General features: G+C 31.7%; 1 protein-coding gene across 1 annotated transcript; it reads right to left on the bottom strand.

The window, feature by feature from the left end:
- Positions 1-23,614: 23,614 nt before the first annotated feature.
- Positions 23,615-24,463, bottom strand: LOC111674667. Its single transcript, XM_023435321.2, has 2 exons — positions 24,344-24,463; positions 23,615-24,277 (listed from the first exon to the last, which is right to left on the bottom strand). The coding sequence occupies exons 1-2, from the start codon at positions 24,411-24,413 to the stop codon at positions 23,766-23,768; spliced, it is 582 nt and encodes a 193-aa protein (XP_023291089.2). The 5' UTR covers positions 24,414-24,463; the 3' UTR covers positions 23,615-23,765.
- Between the last annotated feature and the right edge of the window lie 1,254 nt (positions 24,464-25,717).

Genomic DNA, 25,717 nt, shown 5'->3' with positions numbered 1-25,717 from the left:
GAAAGACAAAAATTTCTACGTATACTTAATCCTGCTTCCTGGACAAGACCAGTGGCAGACAATATTGAGTACTTAGGTGTAATCGTTGACCGGACATTAAGGTTGTGACACAAATATCAATAATCTGGCGGCCTTCTTTAGACAAAAAGTGTTATGTCAGCGTACATGCTGCTTGTGTGATGTTGATGCCATGTGTACTACTTCAACCAAGAATCTGGAAACGTTGCTAAATATTACACTCACTGAAACATATTTAAGATATGAGGCGGCGCTTTCAGCCGAATATGCCAAAAGAGGTTATAGAACACGTCATCAATGTACACTGAAAACATTTATTCACAATAATCAGACGCGCCTGACCGCTATACCAGCAGGAGACATGGGGGTAATAATTACACAAAGTAATTTATTACATGGTCAATTACAATTATTTCTAATGTGTAATTGAATAATGACCGATTACAAGTACTTGTAATTGAAGTTTTTCAATTACAATTAGTTTATACATATTACAAATTACATGTAATTATAAGAAACAAAATTCACAATTACAAGTAATTGTAATTGTCAAAACTTCAATTAAAAGTAATTGTAATTGTCAAAACTTAAATTGCAAGTAAATGTAATTGGTAAAGCTTTAATTACAATTACTTCAAATGTAATTGTAATTGAAAATGTAGTCATTACCTCGCAAACCACGACCAGCAGGAATCCATTGCTACATGGATGACCCTAAATTTTGGAACAAAGTTTGCCTGGGGTTCTATATTGAAGACCTAGAAAACGTTTACCCAATCAAAGCACAAGCTTCCAGGCAGAACTCCTAGCAATGCAGGAATGTGTAAATTGGATTAGAATAAAAAGTGACGGAGTGACACCCATCCACAACAGGTACTATTTAATCCTCTATATCCATAAATAGTGTTAATATTTGACTATTTTTTAAATAACTTTTGAAGTAATCAATAGATTTGTAAAATTAAAACAGATAGTAGAGATTAATATGTTTCACATCTAAATTGAAATTTAATTTTTATTTATCTAATATTCGTGGAAGCATGAATTTTATTTTTTACATTTCCAAAAAAAATCGATCTCACACAGAAAATAATAGACATATTTGATATAGCCCTCCTTTTAAATAACTAGATTTTTTTCATACTGCCAGTCTTGTAGTATATAAGCGATATGTAAACGAGTATTTTCAAAAATGTATTACTCATATAATTGCAAAAGACTTTACACAAGAATTCTCATATGGAATGGTAATAGCCAATGTCCTTACATGTATGTATTTCAAAATGTGTATTTGAATACATGTATGTGTATAAGTTTCATTTTGTGCGTTATCTTTACTGTCACAGCATTTGTTAGAGAACATTGATGAGGTGATAGTCCCTGCCATTTAGTTATAAAATATTACTCATACGTTCTGTAGAAACTAGGAATGAGAAAACTCCATTTAAAGTTTGTTAGTATTTTTTTATAACTTAAATTTGTGTGTGTGTGTGTGTGTATAGACCAATACAACTACATATGTATTTAAATTTAAAAGTAAAATTAATTTTCATTTTAAATTTTTGTGTGACCTTTGACCGGCTATAAATAAAGTAATTTTTGGGTGATATTTTTTTCTTCTTACTTAAACACATGTTAAGCTTTTTATGTATGTATTAACAAATGAATTTTTTAAAATTCTATGTGAAAGAGGGCTCTATACCTCCTAATTTAAAGGGAGTAGTTTTCAAGTTATTGGTAAAAGTATCCTATTGGTAACTGGAGCCAATATTTTTTAGGCAATGTGTTGATACACTGTTATTAATAGATTTGTATTAATCAGATGGAATGCATACATTCGGTATTATCCGACAAAAAGCTTCATAGATTCATATCACAAGCTGATAATGCAATTACCGACAGTAATGCGTAATTTATCAAGTATTTAATTGGAAATCATACAATTCCAATAAAAACATTTCCATTTTACCGAATACAAAATCAAAATGACTTTCATTCACTTTCCAACATCAGCATCATCACAGAAAAGCAAAAAAAACTAAGTGTTTTCCTTAATATTTTATTTGAAGGGCATTTCTATGGAGACTCACCTGATATCATCCTACTACTAAATATATAGTATAAGCTTTAGGGATTTTCAATATAATTTTTTTTCTATACTATTATTGCACACGCACTTTTTTAGAATCCCTAAAACTTGAATTGGAAAAAACGTATATTTTGTAAATTTTCTTTGGCTTTTCATTGCATACATACGCATTTCCTTTTATTTTTATACCCTACACCAATATAGTGGGTAGGGTATTATACGTTTCTGCTGATGTTTGTAACACCAAAAATATTGGTCCAAAACTCACATTAAAAAAATACGGATCGATTTTCAATCATTTTTTGAGTAGATTAAGACATGTCCGTCCGTCCGCCTATCCGGCTGGCTGTCCAAATAAACCCTGTGCGCAAGTTACAGGCCGCAATTTTCAAGATAATATGCTGAAATTTAGACCATGCATGTTTTTGGTACGGGAACGAAGACTATTGAAAATGGTTGAAATCGGTCCTCCAGATTTGAGCTTTTTATGCCATAATTACGTCAAATATACTATTATATCTCTAAAAATTGGCACAAAGGAATTTTATATAAGTATAAATGACACTGCAGATTTTCGTAATGAACGGCCCTTATTTGACCCTAGGCCCCATACGTCTTAAACGTCTTAAATTGACTTGAAACCATTTGTATTCCAACTAACTGTTATTTAAAAATATAACGTTTTAACAAATATACCGAGGATTAGCCCATGTTTGACCTATACTCCTATATAAAGCCTCATTTAGAAAATTTTGTTTTTTATCAAAAATTGCTTAAATACTTTGGAATTAAGGTAAAATTCAACATAAAAGTATCTTTATGAAAAATAAAAATTTAAATATACTCATCGTGTATGGTATTATATGATCGGCCATGCCCGACTATACTTTCCGACTTGTTTTTTGTTCTGTTTTCAATAGAAATAAAAATAAATTTATACACTTGTACATTTACAGTTTTCCAAACTTTTGCTTAACTTTCTTGCAAAGGTAAAAAAGTAGGAGTTGAAGAAAAGTTAAAAACATTTGCAAACATTCATATATTTTACTTAGAAGTGTGTGGGTGAGAATATCGCCACCCAGCAGTTTGGGGTAACAGTCCCGTTTTTCGTTTCTAACAAAAACATTTAAGGAGGCAATGGTTTTACAATGTATATAAGTTGTAATTTCTAAGAATACAATCAGTGTTCGTGAGGAATGTTACATCCAGAATAATATCGATCTTATCTTATCATCGACTAAATCCTGACAATGAAAGTTGTACAGCCTAGTAAAAACTTCCATTACCGTGTAAAAAGTGAAAATTCTAAAATTTACCTATACAAAAGCATTTTAAGTCATTATTTTAACACGGTGATGTCATTCTAGGCAAGTACTTACCACAAACGATTACAAATAATTAGAAGAAGTGGTCATTGTAAATCACAACAATAGACGTATACAGCATCTGTATCTTCACTAGCACGATGGCTAATGAAATAGAAAGTATTTATATAACACATTATTAGTAACACCTTATTTGACTACTTCTATGTAATCTACACCATATGTAGTAGTCATTGAAAAGTATGTTATTAAGTAAGTAATTACAATTGAAAGCCATTACCTAGTTTTTGCTGGAAGAGTTTCATTCGTTTGAATCCTTACGTCCAATTTGTATAGGTTTCTCTAACCTCAGGCTTGATCATTCTGAGAAGAACATTCGTCCTGATCTCGTTAGCGTCAGCCATAGGATTTTATCTGAATTCAGTCAGTAGCGAGTACTTCTGAGTAGCCTGCTTAGCAAAGAAGAACTTTCAAAGAAGCGAAAAAGAAGTAGACCTGAAAAAGTTATGAGTTTACCACTACAACTGAAGTCATTCTCAGGAAGTAATTTTTATGTTCTTTTATTAGGTGGTTTTAGGAAGTGAAATTGTAGTATTATAGAATACAACCAATTTCACTCAAATAATATTATTGATTTTAATTCAAAAATTTTTAGTCCAATAAAAAAAAATGGATTCTTTCCGCTTTTTTAGACATCAATAAACATCATTTCCACAGGAGATAAAAGAAAATCACATAGTGCTACTTTTGAAATGGTGATAAATATTACTCTTTTGGAAGTATTTCGTTTTATTTTTGCTGGGTGCTGTCCAAGTGATGCAAATCCAATACGGTCTTATATTTTAACTTACCATATGTTTTCGCCCTAATTGCCTTCTGGTTAGCGGTAAATATCTTAACTCATGTTAGTTCCATATTCTCTCTAATCCAATTTATCCATTCCGTTATTGTTCATACATTTGTCTGAATAGTAGTATGATTAGGTAAATGGTAGTATTTTTATGATTATGAGTTTTCAAGGTAGAGCTCTAGACTTGTTTTGTCTCCAAGTGATCATAACAATCATGATAACACACATAATCATAACAATCTATCTGTTATCAGTGTTTCAAATTTCCCGACATATTCAGTATGCGAACGAAAATATCCGCTGTTTATATATAAATATATATAAGAGTGAAAACAAAATTAATTATAATCAAAATTCAATTGGAAACTATATATTATTTGATCTAGTCCAGTAATTATGTATATCTCTAGATAAAATAGAAAAAAAACGGCAAATGTGACTTTTGCTGCAATACATAGGAATAGTAAAGTAACTATTGACTTACAATCTAAATGTATAAATTTGAATCAACCAAATAGTTCTACTATTTCTTTCCAAAGGATGCTTAAACTGCTAGTAAAATTGCCGGAAAGTATATAAAATGAATTTGTTAAAGAGTGAGTAACATGTGTGTTTATAAAGTACGATATAACAATTTTTGCCTTTTTTCATTTTATATCTATAAGAACAACATACATTTGCACGTTAGTATGTGTGTGTATGTATGTTACAATGAGGTGTGTATTTTTTCTATTATGCGAAATAATAAAGTATTCTTAAAATACAAAACTAACAGGTTTTTTCTTCATAAAACATGAAGAAAAAACTGAAGTTTTGCTCCACTTTGTAACATAGAAGAATGCATAACAGAAAATTAAGTATTTCCTACCTCAAAAAAAGGAAAGGAAAAAGAAAAGAAAACAGAATAACATATGGATTTGTTTTCTAATTTTCTTTAGGTTTTTTGTCCTGATGTTATTTTTGTATCAAAAAAGTAGGTACTTTCCTTTCGTTTGTTTTTGTTTATCTTCTTTATTTCTTATTTTGTGCTTTTTTTCTATTTCGTAAATTTATTGTAGTTATAAGAATGATGAAAGGTTTTAACACATGCAAACATTATAACAACAACTACAAAAATATTAAATTTAACCAAAAAATAGTATATTTTGGTAGTAGATAAAAATTCATAAAAGAAAAAATTACTCTTAAACAAAAACCGTACATAGATTATTTGTTTGCATATGTACATGTATGCAGAGGAGTAAATATAATTTATATGATTTTTTTAAAACATACTTTTAGGTTGTGAATTTTTTAAACAAATACATACTTCTGCAGTTAACATTTAAATTTTAACTTTCACAATTTTTGTTTGTTTTTGTTGAAAACTTTTATTGTTCTGGGTGTTTTCTGGCTGCATATGGACTTATTTTATAAATATGTAAAAATAATTACTTTCTAATTTTTAAGATAATTTAATAACGTTTAATATATATTCAGCTAACAATTTTTGAAATTTTTAATCAAATTCGAGTCATTTATGACACTTTTGCACGATTAAAATGATCATATATAAGCTAATTATCTGATCGTAAATGAGACACTCGTCGGGAGAAAATGCAACCCTACTCGCAACTGTTCTAAAAGAGTCTGCTTTGAGCACCACTTCTGATCAGTTTTGACCCATTTTTGCATCTACTCATTTTTTCATCTATTTGTGAGTAGAAATACTGGTCATTTTTGAGTCATTTTCCAATCATATTTTAGTAATTTTTGAGCTTTTTCTGGGTCATTTGTTACAAAACAACCCAGCAAGCGTTTTTTTTTTTAAATTTTTGATCGAGTAATTTTTGACATTTCTGCACGACTAATATGATCATATATGTTCTCATTTGTGGATCATAAATAAGACTTCCGTCGGTAGAAAAAGGTACTCAACCCACGACTCTTCTAAAAGAGTCTTTTAAGAGTACCACTTTTGATCAGTTTCGCATCAAGTTTGTTACCAACAAATACAATAACACAGAAAACAGTTTTTGATCTTCCGACTGAACAAAATATAATTACAAATCAAATATATAAACCACCATATTTTGAAGATCAAGATGATCTTTTTATGATTGCTGTACATTTTGTTATTGTTTTTTCATATAATCAGTATTCAATCATATATGAGGATCACGTTTGAGTCATTTTTTAAGTGATCAAAAGGAGTTAATTATCCAACAATTTTCAAATGCTAGCTGGGTAATCTTTTATTGTAGCAAGTATGAAGGTTTTTGAAAATGTTTGAAATGGATCCATTATTCTACCAGCCAAAAATGTTACAGTAAACTGATTTTTTGTAAGAAGACTTGAGGGTAAAAAGAATTTCATCGCTAAGTTAAAAAGGAGAATATTTGAGAAATTCAATACTCTTGTTCTCTCGTTTAGGTTCTATCAGTCATATTGTATGGGGGCTATCAGAAACCATGAACCGATATTGCCCATCTTCAATATCAAACAAACCTTATCTATAGAGAATATTTTTGGAAAATTTTAATCCTCTATCTCGTTCCGTTCAGACTCTATCGTGTTTTTAACAGACAGACAGACAGACAGACATGGCTAGATCGTCTTTTGTGGGTCTATGGCCAATATTTCGATGTGTTACAAACGGAATGACAAAATCAATAAACCCCCATCTTTTTTGATGTAATTTGCAATTTTTGCAATTTTATTTTACAAAAGTTGGACTGATCAAGATTAATAAAAGTGTGTTTGCCACCAGAATGTGTATTAAAGCGATTTATAAACATTAATTAGCAGCGATATCATCGGTACGGCGACTTCAACGTCGTCACAGGAAACTAAAATACAATTTTTATTTTGATTATTAAACCTATTTTGTATACAATAGGCTACATAATTTCTATGAAAATCTGTGAGTAATTTTCTAAGCATGAGCTTTTAGCAGCTACAATTGTGTTTGTCAAAATATTATTACATATTTTTGTTGTTGTCTGTATTTGTTTCATTATTATCAACAATCTTCATTTCAAGACCATTTGTTATGCTTGTCTTTTTTACTTCTCATCACATCAATTCAAAATATAATTTTGTAATTCAGTATTTTTGGCCTGAATTTCGAAAAACTCATCACAGTGTTTGTATCTCTATTCTAATTTTATTTTATTCATAAACAAGGATATAGTTACATATACATGCACATAGAAATGTATGCTTAAAATGTGAGAGAATTTATGTTTATAAATATAAAGGAGGGTCGGCTAAGAAAAATGTATCAAATTTTATTTTGTTTGGCCAAGTAATCAAGTTTGATCTACTTGGTTTTAAAGATTGGATTGGATTGGCCAGCAAATCCAACATGAGTAATAAAGAAATTCTGTTAGATTTTGAGATTGGATGCATTTTAAAGTCATTTCTGAATAATTTCTCTAACAAATCATAGATTTGATAGCTCGAGTACTTGAGTAAAGTCTTTTACATAAACCGGCAAAATCATGTACACAAATTGCAATAAGATAGTAAGATACAGTAAGGAGCTATGGTGAGTCATCTATTCAACTTACTCATTGATTGAAAAATTACCACAATAAGGCTAACGCGGCTGAAGTTGACGTCATCTCCTGACCTTACACATTATAGTCTGTGAATATGTAACCTTATCAGCTGATATAGCTCTATTTTTCTCATGGCTGTTGGAAAACTGATAAATTTCATATTCCGACTAATGATATTGCACTATTTCGGTTTGAACGTATTCGATGTAGATCCCCAGAACCAATTTTATTTTCAGCATATGAACATCTCTGCAACAGCAGGTTTCCGCTTGTCCACGATTTCCTATCTCAGACTTATGTTCCAAAGTTTTTCCAAATTACGTCTATTTATCCAATAGATAAAAGCCACTTGGTTGTGAGTGGAGTCTCGTATCATATATATATGTACATAGATCAGAAGTGCTTCAATTCTTAGTAGAATTTGCTCACGAATTCAGAATGACAAAGAAACATGATTCGCGAGCAAACCAACACTGCGCTCGAAGATATTAAGTTTTATGTATTTGTTTTAGTTTTAGAGAGGGAGAGAGAGAGCGATCAATTAACTCTTTAACTATAACCTTCTCTTTCACGTCTAAGCCTTGGAGTCCAAGGTACCCACCTCCGTTGTTGAGAAATCGGAAAATTATTGAATACAGCGCTTAGATTATTAATTTTTTCCTAAACTTTAGTAAATAGTATTTATAGTAAAAGAAATTGACTAAAAGCTACTCTATTATTATACACTACATCACTATAGTAAGTAATACCCAACACTCACTTTCTGCGTCGATTTAGCTATGCCTGTCCGTCCGTCTGGTTGTCCATGTAAAGCTTGGCTGGCACACGCTACAAGTCGCAATTTTCTAGATAATTTCATAAAATTTGGCACATACTTTTGGCTCTAGGATGCACGCTATAGGAAATGGTTGAAATTGGTCAATTATTTCGCCTAACCCCCGTACAAGCGGCCCCATGGTTAGGGCACATGGTTACGATTAATATTATATAATGTCAACCAAAATCGGCAAAACTAGTTTTATAGAACCTAAAATGACTCTGCCAATTTTTGTAATGATCGGGCCTAATTTAACCCCTGCCCCCATTCAAACTCCCCTTCACAAATCGACATCAAGGTAAAAATTCATTTATTCATTTATTAATAACAGGATTAATTTCTTTTTTTTTCAACAATATGTAAAAATATTCCGAAAAAACAAATGCTTTAATATTTAAAAAGTACTCCATATTTTGAACATACTGACAGGTGTAGGGTATTATATGGTTGGCCATGCCCGCCTATACATTCATATTTATTTTAAAAATGCACTGAATTCTTTAAATTGCCCTCGTAAGTATATATGTCTGTATGCTTCTAATGGCGGTGGCAGAGTCTAATGTAATGTGCATGACATGACATCATGCTTCATAAAACTCCAACTCCAACTAACTACCAAACCTACAAATAAATTTCTCTATATAACTCTTACATCCAGATATGGGATACATTTTTTTTGTCTTTTAGCAGTCAAAGTCACAGTTAAGTTTCATACTGTTTTGATGATGAACATCAAAGTCTAAGTGCAATAATTTCAGTTCATATTTTTATTTTATTTTCATTACGCTTTTGTTTTGTTAATTTCAAACAGGACAACGAATTAGGGTTGTTATACTGTGACAGGACTATTTAAAATATTTTTGTTAAAATAAAAAATCAATCTATCACAACTACAATAACGCATTCAGGCTGCCTAGAGCTATAGAAAGAGTACGAATATTTGTAATTTTTTTATTATTACTGTTGCTGTAAATAAGTATTTCAGATATTTTGTCGTTTTTATTTCAAAATTAATTAAAAAATCATTTCGGGACTTGCGTAGTAATTAAAATTCATTTATAAATATTTTTTGTTAAAAAAATAAACTCATACATACACACGCATACGCACAATTGGGAAAAATTAAATCCTAGTAGTTTTACGTGGTGTTAGTGTGTTCTTATTTTTAGATCATTTGACATATACATATGTACTCTTTGTAATGCAGAGGAAAAGACTACATATTTCTCCTCAGTGTCCCTTAGTAAACTAAAGAGTAAACACATTTTATTTGTATAGTTCATTGCTGACACCACGAACTGCAAGGACATGAGTAAAAGTATTTTATGCGCCTATAAACACCCATCTATACAGGCTGTGTATACACAGATTGGGTGTTGCTTTCATAGATGACGAAAATTCTCTAGGAAGGCACTTACATACACGTTCCCGTATTGATGTGTGCGTAAGTGAGCAAGTAAGTATGTATGTGTGTGTATGCATTATTGTTTAGATTTATAGGTGGGTAGTTGAATATAACTAGTGTTGGTATCCATGGGAAATGACAAGTGTATAATGAATTTATGTAATTGGGGGGTTTTAAAGGAAGGCGCTCATAAATGAATCTGTTTGTATATATAGACATAATACATAAGTATTTGTGCACATATATTTGTATAATTGTTTGTAGTGTTCAAAAACCGATGCTAATTAGTAAAATTGGCACAAAAATTGCTTAGTAAAACTAATTCTTTTGAACTCTTTTTAAATTTTTAAGACTTTTATTTGGAAATAAATGTTGTTGGGAGAAGGTGTTGTGGAATTTTATAAGTTTTATACTCTAAATGCTTTTGCTTACAGTTATATGATAAAATTTTATTATTATTTTTTAATTATTTTTAAAATATATTCTGGGAACTGGAAACAAATTTCTAGAGATCATTCATTGAAGAGTTTAATTTCATTATTTACTACCTAAGTAATCCTTACCTCAAAATATTTATTAAACCGCATTCCTATTTCCACTAAACTTAGATCTAAAATATATAACAAAAAGGGGACTTGGGAAATGAAAATGAATCACTGAACGTGATAGACGATAGAGCAAGTAAATATCTAGTGGCGTGCTATTATGCTTCTTCTAACTGGCACAGTTACTAGCTACTGGTAGATCAATGTAGGTTAGGTTAGAATAGGTTGATAGGAGGATGTATATTACATCAAATCCGAAGAAATACACCTAGGTCCCTTTTAGGCCTGTTGTACACTCCTTATCATGAAACAAAAGGGACCTGAATAAATTATTTTTCAGTGTTCAGAAACTCAGTTTCCTGAACGTAATTCCTAAGAATCTTCCAATCAGTGTTAGTCGGGAATGTTATTTCCGGAATAATATCACTTTCAAGATACTTGGATCTAATTCCGACGAATGACTGGCAGTGACAAACAAAGTGCTCCAGAGTTTCAATGTCCTCTCCATATGCTCTACATACGTCTGAAACCGCACGTCCAATTTTGCATAGATGTTCTCGTAATCCTGTGTGTTCACACAAAACACGTACCATCATACTATCTTTAGACTTTCTCATTTTGAGGAGATTTTTCGTCTTGCTATCATCAGGGTCACCACATAGGATCTTCGTGGTTCTACCCACTGTTTCATTATTCTCTCACCCATATTTTTTAGTTCAGCATCTCCCTTTAGTTACCGACTACTACCGAGAGGGTTGGTACCCATATGATGTGAACTTAACCACTGGAAGTGTATTCAGTTAAAGCTTTCTTACAATCCAATACAGTCCTAGATTTAATTCTTTCACCTGATATCGGCCTATTTGCCTTCTGGCTGTCGGTCAAAATAAGATTATTAATTTCCTTCTAAACCACCCCAGGGGGACTGTTACCTTGATGAAAGAATTCATCTTGGTGTTCTAGTACTGTGCCAATTATGAGAAGCATAATAGTTTCTGGCTACCGATGGCAAGTAGATCAATGTAAGATTATTAATTTCCTTCTAAATTTTCCCACGGGGTCCTGTTACTTTTACAAAAGACGTAATCTTGGTGTTATTGCAATCCCGGGGAAAAGGGGTAATACCAGTTCCTTTAGTCTGCTGCTACTATAAACTGGTGATGTCACATCTCTCCTCGAACATTCCTTGGAATGATTTCGTATGGGGTTGAACCAGAAACCCACGTAATATGGTACTACGGGTGACAAGTTGCCCGACTGAGTTGAGTTGTTTGAGATTTCTTTGGGATCTACGTAGTTGCTGCGGTTTAAACCCAAAGATTGCGGAAGGAGATAGTTGTATTTAAAGGACAGATGGACAGTAAAGTATATATTTCGGGGTAGGTTCGGTAATGTTGCCGATGACAACAGACATCCCACAGAGGAGTGACTGTGAGACTCAACGTTGGAAATGAGTTATTGTTACAAGAAGAATGTAGATGTATAAGAGTCTTATCAGCCCGTATAGCTAGAATTAGTGTGTCGGATGTTGTTCTCAAAAGAAAGAGAAGTGCTCTGGATAAATATGTGATGGATGAAAGGATACAACAGAATTTTTCTTGATCAGGTATGTTCTGAGAAAACTCTGTTCATACCAGATTTACCACAGTGTGTTCTCTGCGATTAAGTACAATGTCTTTGGCTTATTGGATTGCTTCATACTTCGGTTTCTTGGTTACAGAGGCCACACCATCTACGTGAATATAAACAGAAATGATGTTTTTGCATCTCTCAAGCTGCTATTAAATTGTTGATCAATGGGTACTTTACATTAAAACATGTTCAAGAATCCTGGACGTTTCTTGCAAACAGATACGGGGACATAAATGAAAATCAATCTGCTGATACATTGACGAAATATAAAACAATAAAGAAGTATGAAAGCACAAGTACACATGATCAATGACTAGAATGACATAATAAATATGATCAGGAAATCATCTGTACTCTTAGACTTGATGGTCTGTTATAACATGAATATACTACTCTAGTCATCTCTATTTACACTATTGCTATCTATGCTTATCTTATTTCCGGTTATTTTTATACCCTCACTGGGACCTTTGGGCCCAACTGAAGCTCTATAGGAATATAACTTTTTTTATCTATTCAAAAAGATTATATAATCCTTTATTTTGAATTTTTTTAAAGCTTTGCTATCATTTTAAATTTTAAGCATCACTTTTTTTTTGCAAAGTTATTTCGTTATGCTATATTAAAATGAAAACATATTGATTGAGCTTTCAAAATCAATTTTTTTGTTCTCTATAATATACTTTTAGGCTCTCTTATCTCAAGTATAATTTCAAACTAATACCAAATCAGCAAAAAAACTACACAACATACAAAGATTCATGAAAATTATCCAGCATGATAGTATTAAGGAAAAAATTGCTTGCACGCACTTCCATAGCTCATTGCTAGGGCTACACTTACTTACACACAAATCATCCTCCTACCACCCCCATCCTTCTCATACCAGTTCCAGTGTTAACAACACGAGCAACTCAACCAGGCAGTTGTTGTTAACTCACACTACAAATTGTATTATTGTTTTGTTTTTGTAACAGGGACTGCTCTCCAACCACTAGAGAAAATTGCCATTTTCAACTATGGTTGAAATGTTGTACGTAGGCAGAGACAAGACATCTGCAGCATGCTACATAACATAAACACACTCACGCACATATTCGCATATAAACATTCAACTACTATTACTTAACTACCAGGAGACGAACCATAGAGGCACAACAGCAATACACATCACAGTACAACATAAAATAACTAGAAAAGAAGTGAACTAAACTGAACAGAAAAGTACAGAGGAGCATTGAGTAGGAAAAAAGCATTAAACATTCGTACAACATAAATAGCAAGTGCAAGTGTACCATCATCATCAGCATCATTGTAGGCAGCAAGCAGCAGCAACACCATCATCCTTGTTTAAGGATACAGCATGAAGCATCCAGAACATAACACGCGCCACACTCAAAACTTCACAACCATTCCATTTTACTTTTAATTCAACAACATTCTCGTTACAACACAAATAACAACAACAACAGCAGCAAGAGCAATATAAATAAGTTACATATACACATACAAAAATACTCACTCACATAGATACATACATACTTACATTTATGCATAGAAAAGCATAAACATGGAAAAATACATACAAACAAAAATACATTCAACACAACATTACACTCACGAAATATTTTTATGGGACTAAATCGATTAAAAATTATAATATAATTTAAAAATTATATAAGGATCTAGCGGTGGACCCTAACCTTATCGTGCTGGATATAGGAAAATATGTTCGGGGGACAGAGTATAGAGGGTGTAGAGCTTGTGATCATTTGAATACGTGTACAGGAAGTTCGTTTAATATATGAACAGTGCGGCTGAAGAATAAAATTTCCCTGAAATGTGTTGGGCGGTCCACTGGCTAATCGAGGTGTGTTCTTAATGACGTTGCGTTAACATATACGTATCGATTATAGTATCGAGTGAACAATGAAGATAATCCAGTAAGTATATAGAGCCGCAGTCGCCAACAAGTATCTTCGAGTAATTCCATAAATGAGAGTTGTATTCCATTTTCGGTCGAAATTAACAAAAAAAAAAAAAACGAGATACTTCTTTCGACAGTATTTCTTGCCCGGAACATCAAGCGTTTCTGATTCCTTAAAATTTACACCACTCATTTGGATTGAAGAACAATAAATATGCGTCAGAGATTTTTAGCAAGTCGTGATTTAGAAATTGATGAAAATAATAAATAAGGTCGAGAAATAACGGTATCTCGTAATCTTGAACATGTTAAAAGGAATAACACCTACATATAACAACTCGTATAGTGCGATATATGGGAACGTTCGAATCTTCGACAAAATAGTGAACAGAATGACACTATATATCCCAAAGGAACGACATAAGGTCTTCCGTTGAGCGCCATACTGATGGTCTAGATATTAAGATGTAAGCTGAGCATACATTCACTCAGAATGTATTGCTATTGGCCGATAATTTTGGGGGTTATTAGCCTCTCTCTTTTTAAGAATTGGCGTTTTATAAGCAATTTTCCAGCATACAGCAAATTTGCCAGCATGATTAATAATGCTAAAAAGATTAGCTAATAGATATTTGAACGTTGAATCTTTCGTTGTCCCTGAAAATCGACTTCAAGAGCCTTAGTACAAAGACATAAAGTCCTCGTCTTTCTGCGAGGCCTGTCAGTTTGGGCGCTATAAAAGTTCTGAAAACTTTCTCTCTGGATCTGATTGCATTTTTGTACTTCTTATTAAAGAAATGTATATTCGATGATTTTTTCAAGGAATAAATGTTTTCATTGCCAACATAAAAATCATTTCAACCATCTTGCCTAATTGAAACCAATTGAAAACAAAATTTCCAATTGAAGTGTCTTAAGAATTCGGTGAGCTCACATTTTCTAACTGGATGTTGAACATTGTGAAGTTCAGAAGGGGAAAAAAGGTGGAAATGGTAGTGATCCTTGTGGTGCAAAAGCATCCACTACATACTTGCGTAATTGCTCAAATTGATTGTGATGGGACAATTGTTCAACATATTGGCCTCCTGGAATTGCCGGACTTGAAAGTTGAATGCATGAGAAGTTACGAACATTAAAATCAGCAGAATCTATATTTTCATTGTTCGGATAACTCTTAACAATCTTCAGTGAGAAATCAGAAAGGGTGTCGAAGTTTGTCATGGTAGTATTCCTTCACACGTTAAAAGCAAAGTTCGGTGTCATATTTACCTAGTTGTTGTTGTCACTGGAAAAGAACTCAATAATGAATGATGAAGATAGCAATACATTGCAGTATTGCGTTGAAAGGTGCCATTGTCTACATTACTGATGTGGACATAAAAAGGTTTTGTGTCTTCCAAGCAGAGATCTGGAAAGCTGCGAAATTGTTGTTAGATTTTAAATATATTGATGGCCAAGCTGTACTCGAGCTTAGTCGTTGAATGTAGAAATATTAATATGTATGCACAGGGTTAGAGGTAGCAGATCTTCATTTAGACCTTGACCTAAAAGGTCAAGCTATTAGCTCATTAATATAGGATGATCTGTATTGAATTCCGGGATATAAGTAACTAGTTATAAAACAGCAAATCGGATAACAGGGTAACAAATGCCTTATTGCTTAAAGCTTTATGCAAAAGCAACCAAAAATCTGATTGAACTGGACAGATGTAGTCAAAGTACTCTAGCAAGAAGATAGTATTCTGATAGGGGATTGAACTAATTATTGTTTACTAGGGTCATACCGAACTTTTGCAGAATAAATAAGAATAAAAAATTTCGGTATTCTGCGTAAGTAACGGTTAGCAAAGACATTCACGGACTCCCACGATTACAGAGATCATCATTTTCTTTAACAGTTTTTTTGGGTGTATTACCAAAAACAACTTGTATCATAGAGCATGAATTGGGATTCTGCAAAAAAAACAAAAATGCGACAATTCAGATGGGTTGGAGGATTTAACTTGTTTTTCTTTGTTGTTGCTCCTGATGCTGTTAGTTTGTTTGTGTGTGTTTGTGTATATTTATTTTATATTTTGGTTATATTCTCTGTTAAGGTGGTAACGTCAGTTGTAATAGCTTTGGCATATAAATCAATAAAATGATTGTACGCACCTTTCCTGTCTTTAGGATAAAAGTGTATGCGTAAATGTATCTATGGAGTATAGAATTTGTGTGTGTGTATGTGTTTATTGGATACGTGTGCAGTAGAGTGCGTATAGCATTGCGGAGTGTGTTGAATGTATTTGTATGTAATTGTGTGATTGTGTATTTTTCTAATACAACATCAATACAACTAAAAATTCCCTTACAAATAACTTTTTCTTACCGTTCCTTATCATCATCTCTATTACTTGTTTTTGTTTGTTGTTATTGTTGTAACTGTAGTTCTTCTTGTTTTTGTTTTTTGCTGATGCTGCAGGAATAAACGTAAAAAATCGAATCAGGCAAAATAGATTTCTGTATGTATTTCGTTACAAGTACTACACGTATACAATTTGTGAGAGTACGTACGATTTTTTGGGACTTTGGGGTGAGTTTTTATTGTGATAAAAATTTTTCGAATTTTGATTTATACGTGGTCAGAATATGGCTTTATTGGAAATGCATTCCATACCTTTGTCATTTTTATTTGTTTTAACGTTTCTTTCCCATTCCAATTCACCGCTACTCTGTTCTTCATTTCAATTTTTTCCTTTTTTTGTATTTACCTTTTTTTTGGGTTGATAACGGGGGATTTGTATTTAGGAGTGGGTCTTAGGTGTAAATGTTTCAATTAAATTGGAACAAGAACAATTGTGGCATGTGATAAATTGTAAGTGGGTATGTGTGTACTTTAATCTAAGGAAATTGCTTAAAGACAACTGAATGCAATAAAATATTTAAAAGAAACTAAACATTATCGTTTTGAAGGAGTTTACTGGGAATATAAAGGGTTTATATTGGCGAAAAACAAATTATCTTCATATAACACTTTGTAAATTTAAATAAATGAGCAAAACTAACAAATTAAGTTGGCTAATGATTCGTAAAGTTTTATCCGCTGAGGAAATAAATGAGGTGAGTCCATGTGCATAGAGAACACTGTAGCAATTAGCAGGCAGATGAGCTAGCCAAAACGGGATCTTCAACGACATTTCAATACCAACTCCTATGGAATTCATCAAAAGCAGTATCCACAGGTTCATTCTTCATTTAGAGGCCCATGGTCCACTTATTATATGAAATGCACAAAGTAACTAATAATATGAAACAGACGGTATATATAGCGCTTGATATCACTAACAATTAGACAATAGGTTTTACGCAAACATGCGTGTCGCACTTCCCTATAATGAATGCTTCTGAATTGCGACGTCTGGGAAAAGTCAGATACAGTCTTACATCTTCTCAGATTTTTACTTAAATTAAGATGGATTTTCAGCTTAACATTAAGGACTCTCCTTTGAGCCCTCATAAAGCCGTATTCAATGCCTCTATCGCACTTCTACACAAGGATCCAAGTAATATGGATCCTTTCTAGCAGACAGGTTTAAGTCCTATCTAGGTTAGGGTCCTTAGGAAGATATTAATTGTTATAAAAGGGTCAAAATGCTACTACATCTTTTTCATCTGCTCCTTACAATAGAGTTGATCTAGTTACGAAGCATCCCTTCAACATAAAACCAACCAAATTTCTGATTAATAGTATCAGTGTCCACGGTATTGAAAACGCCTTCGATGGCAATGCATACTACCAGTGTTTGTTATTGAAGGATTAAGTTATAGGGTAAAGAACTTACTTTAACGCGGTTTTCACCGATCATAGCTTTACTTAATCATGCTAAGGTCTTGAGGTCTTTACCTGGCATACTGCTTTTAACCATACTATCGACTAACCGTTCCGTGGTTTGTAGAAAGAAGGTATGAAGGTAATACATGCAGTGAAAATCTTTGACATTAAACGGAAACCAGTTCCGCCTTCATCTGCAATAGTAACGAGCAAATGCCATTTAACCCTGCTGAGGTCTTGAGGTCTTTACCTAGCATACTGCTTTTAACCATACTATCGACTAATCGTAGCATGGTTTGTACCTTCATACCTTGGTAATGCATGTAGTGAAAATCTTTGACATTGAACGGAAACCAGTCCCGCCTTCATCTGCAATAGTAACGAGCAAATGCCATTTGGCTCCGCCTCCTTTATCATGCCAATTGTAGTCTCGCCTTTTTCCCATATCTTTTCAACTATGGTACCTGAAATAGGAGGTGAGAAATGAGAGTCCATATTCTCCAGCCTCCTTTTCATGTTATCGATCATATATTTCAGATATCCTATGTTACTCACTGATTCTCCTGTTCATATCTGCTCTCGCGAACGATTCAACCAGAACCCTTGTGAACATTTCTACTTTGGCATCTATGTCCTATTTATTTTACCATTAAAGAGTGTCCAGTACTAAATGGTTCTCTAATAAAGTCCCGAACATTGCTTAGGCTGAATTCAAAGCTATATTGACTTGAATTGTGGCCGTAATATGTTGAATCTTATGTAGCAATGATCTGAAAAGCAGAGCTTGTTCGAAACTTTCTCATTCTAAATTTCGACGAATGTAGCTTTATTACATATGTTCAGTTTTATCAAGTCTTTAGAACTCCATAAGTTCTTATACAGTGCAATTGTTATTTGTGCTACCCCTTGCCACATGATGGGAGTTGGTATCGAAATCTATTACAATTTCCTACAATTTTTTCTTTGTGGTTCTTCAACTAGTTTCATCAGATCCTATGTAAGAGTCTAGGGTTCTATAGTTGAAACGAAAAGTCGACTTTTCGACTTTTTGTATTTAGTTAAAAGTCGACTTTTCGACTTTTTGCATTTAGTTAAAAGTCGACTTTTCGAATTTTCAATTATTCGATTTATGGAACCCTAGTAAGAGGTAGTGTCGGAGAATTGGAGAGCAGTTAAACAGATACATGCATCTTAGCGCCGGTCCACACAAGGAAACAATTTTTTGGAAACTTTTTATTTTGCGTGAGAGAGAAAGAATGTCATTCATCTCTCTCGCGATACGGAGTTTCTCGTACTCGGAAACTCGTTTTGTTATTCTTCTTATGCGTACAAAAAATGAACGTAGTTTCTGAAACAAAAGTTTCCTAGTGTGGACCAAGTCTTAGGTGTCTGGATTCAAACTATATGTATCTTACCTATGTTAACGTTCAATTTGGTATCGTTTAAAAGTTAACCAATAATTTTTGGAATTTGAGAAACATTTTGAAAAAAAGTTAAAAGGTGTTTTCACGACTTTTAATGTAAATATGTATTAAACTATAAAACCCTTTACCTTTAATTATCTGCTACACCCGTTACCAGCATCTAAATCTACACATAACCTAAACTAGTATGAAATAACTCATGTTATTTTTAAAACATCTAAGGTAAGAGAATACAAAAATCCTAATGTCAATGTCATATCTTGCTAATAAATTAATATGAAAAAAACCTTTAAAAAATGTATGTCATTAAAAAATCTACAAACATTTCATATAAACAAAAAAAAACTTAAAAATGATGTGTGTAATTAACAATAGTTGGGATAAAAAAGTAGAACAAAAACCTAGAAAAAAGTTTCTAAAAAACATATTAATAACCCAGATACGAGTATCAACTAAATCCAAATTATATAAAAAAATAAAACAAAATAATATAAGGATCAAAATAAGGGTTAAAGGGACAGTTTAAGAACGAAATACATATTTCGTTACAAAAACAAAGAAACCCAACTAAAACCACACAATGTCGAATTTATTGTAGTGAAAGTAAAATAAAAACTTTTTTTATTTTAACTTTTGTTGCTTTTTTTTTGGAATTTGGAAAAACCTTAAAAAACATAAATAGACATCATAAGGGACAACTACGGCGACAACAACAGCAGCGATAACGACAACAATAACAAAATAACGAAAATAATATGGGCTAAAGGGAAAATTGTGGAAAAAGAAAGTCATAATGATGCTTTAAAGTGAAATGAAAACAAAAGTAAAAGAACAACAACAGCAACAAAAATATCAAAATAAAGGAAAAATTAGGACATTGTAACGCAGCAACGCAAAGTAATGAAATAAATAAGTACAACGGAAATAATAAGTCAAGTTCGATTACAATGTACACTACACATCTTAGAAGGTTTTGTTCACTCCAATCGAACAATTCTAGTATTTGCCTCTTGACATAATGTAATTACTTATGTGTGTGTTTTTGCACTCATTACTGGGTTTTGTACTTTAAAGTCCTGATCGTCAAAGAGATTTGTTAAAAACTAGTAAGAGAACTTATTTTTTCTACTCTTCACCGATGTAGGCAAGGTGTATATCCATTTTTCATTTTTGAAGTAGAAGTAGTCGAATGTAGAATCTGGATGGCTAATTGTTGGTAGAAAAGGGGGCATGTCAGAAGCTCCCTTCGGTGAGTAAACTTTCAGACTGCGCAGATAACTTACACAGTACCCTATCCATTTAGTTCGATACCAAAGTTTAGGACCAGTTAAAGAACATTTATTGCAATACAATGTTTCGACTAAGCAATTATATTTTCCGTTCTACAAGGTCGCAGAGTTATTTCCTGCAAGGAAGTCAAAGTTTTGCTATTAGTTGTTATAATCAAGTCTGTTATTAATACCGGTTTTTCTTTTTAAGTTGGGAAATGATTAACTAATGACAATCGATCGAGGATCGAGTATCTTCATGTGATCGTCATCACTTGCTAACTAACAGGCATATATAGTTCAACATCTGTGATATATATTGGATCAACAAGATGATTAGAAATTTATTTTAGCAGTTGAAAACTAAAATTATATTAGCAGTTGTAAACTAATCCCTGCTAATGAAATTATTAAAATATATCCTATATATCCTAACACTACTTAGTTAATCAGTTAGTTAGTTAGTTAATTAGTTAGTTAGTTAGTTAGTTAGTTAGTTAGTTAGTTAGTTAGTTAGTTAGTTAGTTAGTTAGTTAGTTAGTTTAGAAGGATGCTCATACACATAATAAAATCAGAAGAAATACTGAATTCAATGAATTTTGGGTTTGTATGGGTGAGATATACACGTTTCTTAAAAGGTTTGTTGAGAGGAAGAACGCTCATAGGTTTTGATAATCGGTCAATATATCATAAAGTTCTTTCAGCAAATCAGATAAGCTAACTACAACAAAATCAAAGTGAATTTTAAAGTTTTTGATCTCAGCTCTCTCAGAAAACAAAAGCAAAACAAACCGATAAACTACAACCAATTCCATTAAAATTCGGTAGTTCTTCATTTCGTGTACAGGTTTAAATTTATATCGGAAACATGCAGAAGTACTGCAAGGATAGTTCCCTATGTTATCGCAAAACTACAATTTTACGAAATTTAAAAAAACGATTACGTTTTTCGAGAATATAATAAAATGTTTGGTTTCATCTTCTTCTTCGATGTAAATATACTTCGATAAACATAAAGTTTTTATATTTAAAACAGATAATTAAAGTTCCAACATGTGATATATCGTAAGTTATATGTATCAAGTTTCTTATAATACAAGAGGAGGACAGAATACATACAGATCACTTATTTTTTGAGATATTGCAAATTTTGGAAATAATTACTGCAACTATAGTGTAGGGTATAGGAAACACTAAAAAATAGAAAACGAACAGAAATATTATGATAAAATTCAAGTGGTAAATGTTGTATATTGTTCGTAAGTATTTAAATATTTGTATGGAAGTTTTTCAACATTAAGTGTGTGTGTGTGTGAGTGCTATTGTATATCAAAGTGTTTGTGTGTATTATATTTTATTATTTCTGCTCCTGTTTCTGTTGCTGTTAATGCTGTTTATCTGTATTTATAGTATTGAGTATTTACAGGAAATTCAAGTAATTCGTAATTTTATATGTAGTTATATGTGTTTGTGTGTATATATTTATTTCAATAACTGTGTAGACGAGCATTCATTCATTCATCAACTATCCAGTAAATGTGTGCATAATTTTCAAAATATAATTCTTGGGTCTATACCGAATACATTCACATTTGAATAAGTCGTGTCATGCCAACCGGTTTTTACTACCACTATAACAATTACTGCCCCAACTATTACAGTGTCCTTGTAGATGACTGTATGTGTTCTTCACTAATGACACACATACCACCCCATACATTATTATTGTTTCTTATTTCGTCTAAATGAGATATTTTCCATTTTTTCCAAATCATTCAGATGTGTTGAGTGATAAACAAAATCAGGTCAATAGTATGTTTTTCTTTATCTTGGCAATTTTTGTTGTTGTTTTTCTGCATTTAACACACACTCAAATGGTCCATATTTTCCCGTTTGTCAAGAAATAGTGAGCAGGGATGTTGGACATCATGTATTTCAAAGTTGTGATGAAACAACATGAATATTAAGGATTTATTTTGTATATATTAATGGAGTTGTAAGAAAATAATTAGTTGATGTACAAAATTAAACATACACATTGAAAAACAAACAAACGAACTTACTAACTAACTAACTAACTAACTACCTAACTACCTAACTACCTACCTACCTACCTACCTAACTAACTAACTAACTAACTAACTAACTAACTAACTAACTAACTAACTAACTAACTAACTAACTAACTAAATAACTAAAAAACTAAAAAACTAAATAACTAAATAACTAAATAACTAAATAACTAAATAACTAAATAACTAAATAACTAAATAACTAAATAACTAAATAACTAAATAACTAAATAACTAAATAACTAAATAACTAAATAACTAAATAACTAAATAACTAAATAACTAAATAACTAAATAACTAAATAACTAAATAACCAAATAACTAAATAACTAAATAACTAAATAACTAAATAACTAAATAACTAAATAACTAAATAACTAAATAACTAAATAACTAAATAACTGAATAACTAAATAACTAAATAACTAAATAACTAAATAACTAAATAACTAAATAACTAAATAACTAAATTACTAAATAACTAAATAACTAAATAACTAAATAACTAAATAACTAAATAACTAAATAACTAAATAACTAAATAACTAACTAGCTAAATAACTAACTAAGTTACTAACTAACTAACTAACTAAATAACCAACTAACTAACTAAATATCTAACTAACCAACTAAATAACTTACTAACTAAGCAACCAACCAACTAACTAACTAACTACCTAACTAACTTACTAATTAGTTAGAGGACTAGTGTAGAGGACAGTGAAAATCTGGAGCTGCCACTGTTAGGGATTCGTCGAAGTTACTTTCAAGTATCTGAGAAGTGTCATTCCCAACAGAGCCGATAGTGGCTTAGGTGTATTTTTTCGGATTTGGTGTACTATAGATCATCCTATTATCCTAACCTAAATTAATAAGTAAAACATACAATCTGCTCAGTTTAGTTTTTATTAAACGTACAGTATAAAAGTATTTAATATAATCCGGGTCCAAAACACTATCCATTATCTCATAATTCAATAATCATTAGAATCACTTGCAAATATATGATGTTTCTTAACATTTCCTTTTAGCATCTGCTTTATCCCCATATAGTTTTAAAAATAAAATACACAGCTTCTTCTAGATCTACAAAATTCGTCTTTGATTTCGCATGAATTGGGTCAATCTTTGGTTTATATTTCTTCAAAATATAATATTTATATTCTTTATAGTAACGGCTGAGTTCTATGTCTTTACTCATTACATCCTGTACATAAAGTATTCCTTGTTCCAGCTCCATTTTATTACCCGTTTTCAATATTTTAAGTAAATATTTTTCCAAGTCATAGGGAAGACCTAATGACACCAGTTCTTCTAATTCATGATAATCAAAGTGTTCAATGTTGCTTCCTGTAAATTTATCACATTTTATGTAGACATCAAAATATTGTTCAGTTGGTGTTTTATCTCCATGATGTGATTTTCGTAAATAACAACTCAAGATGTCAGTGGCCGGTTGGGTATGAGCGATATCTTTGAAATTCATATAATAAATATGTTCAATTTCTTTTTTAGGCAATTTATCTAGAACATCGAAGCAATGTTGTGCATCTTTAAATGAAAAGATACAATTAAATATATATTTGGCCTCTATAAATAAAGTGTTTATAAACTAACCTGTTGTTAATCCAAATACTGCTTGAAGTATTAAAATTAACACAAATAAATATTGTATTATGTTCATCATATTACTGTTCAGTTACAAGTTATGTGCAGGTTGAAGTATACAATGGAACTGTTATAATTAATTAAAAAATATGATATTTATTAAATGTTTGTTTTAATATTTGTAACATATGCCAATTCCATAAGTCTATTTGTCACTTTTAAAATAGAATACATATGTATGTGCGTTCATCACATACATATGTCCATTTCTAAGCATCAATAAAATTAAAACAAATTTTTTAATCTTATAACTTATAAGAAAAAAATTTTTTCTTATATAAAAAGGAACCAGCTCTAACTTTTAATAGTTTCGGTAAAGGTTTTGATATCGCTATAGGGTATCATATGATCGACCTATACTATACTTTCTTAGACGTTTTTATTTAATAAAATACATCACACATTTTATGACCACAATAATTAGTCACTGACTGTGAAGTACTGTGAAGGAAAATATTTATAAATTTAAAGAGTTTTATTCTTATTCATGTTGAGTTTTAAAATAAAATTACAAAGAATACTTGAAAAGCTGCATATTTATACCCTACACCACTATAGTGGGGAGGGTATTATACGTTTGTGTTGATGTTTGTAACACACAAAAATATTGGACCTTAAAGTATACCGATCGATTCAGAATCATTTTTTGAGTCGATTAAGACATGTCCGTCCGTCCGTCCGTCTGTCCGTCCATGTAAACCTTGTGCACAAGGTACAGGCCGCAATTTTCAAGATAATTTGATGAAATTTGGACCAAGCATGTTTTTTGGCACAGGGACGAAGCCTATTGAAAATGGTTGAAATTGGTCCATTATTTCACCTAGCCCCCATGCCATAATTACGTCAAATATTCTTTTATCTCTCTAAAAATTGGCACAAATAAATTTTATATAAGTATAAATGACACTGCAGATTTTCGTAAGGATCGGCCCTTATTTGACCCTAGCCCCCATACAAACCCCCCGTCAAAAAATGTCTTAAACGTCTAAAATTGACTTGTAACCATTTGTGTCGCAATAAAACTCAACAAAATTAACTGTTATATTAAAATATATCCAAATTTACCGAGGATCGGCCCATATTTGACCTATATAAAGACTCATATAGACATTTTTGCTTAATATTTGCTTAAATATTTTGGAATTATGGTAATATTTAACATAAAAGATTCTTTATAAAAAATAAAAATTTTTAAAATATACTCATGGTGTAGGGTATTAAATGGTCGGCCATGCCCGATTATACTTTCCTACTCGTTTTCAAATTATAATTATGCATGCGTTTATAAGTATCAAAGTGACAACGCTATGTTGTTAAACAGAA

This window comes from Lucilia cuprina, chromosome 2 (assembly GCF_022045245.1).
Source record: "Lucilia cuprina isolate Lc7/37 chromosome 2, ASM2204524v1, whole genome shotgun sequence".
Classification (NCBI taxonomy): domain Eukaryota; kingdom Metazoa; phylum Arthropoda; class Insecta; order Diptera; family Calliphoridae; genus Lucilia; species Lucilia cuprina.
The sequence above is the reverse complement of the archived record's forward strand: the minus strand, read 5'-3'. Positions and strand labels throughout refer to the sequence as shown.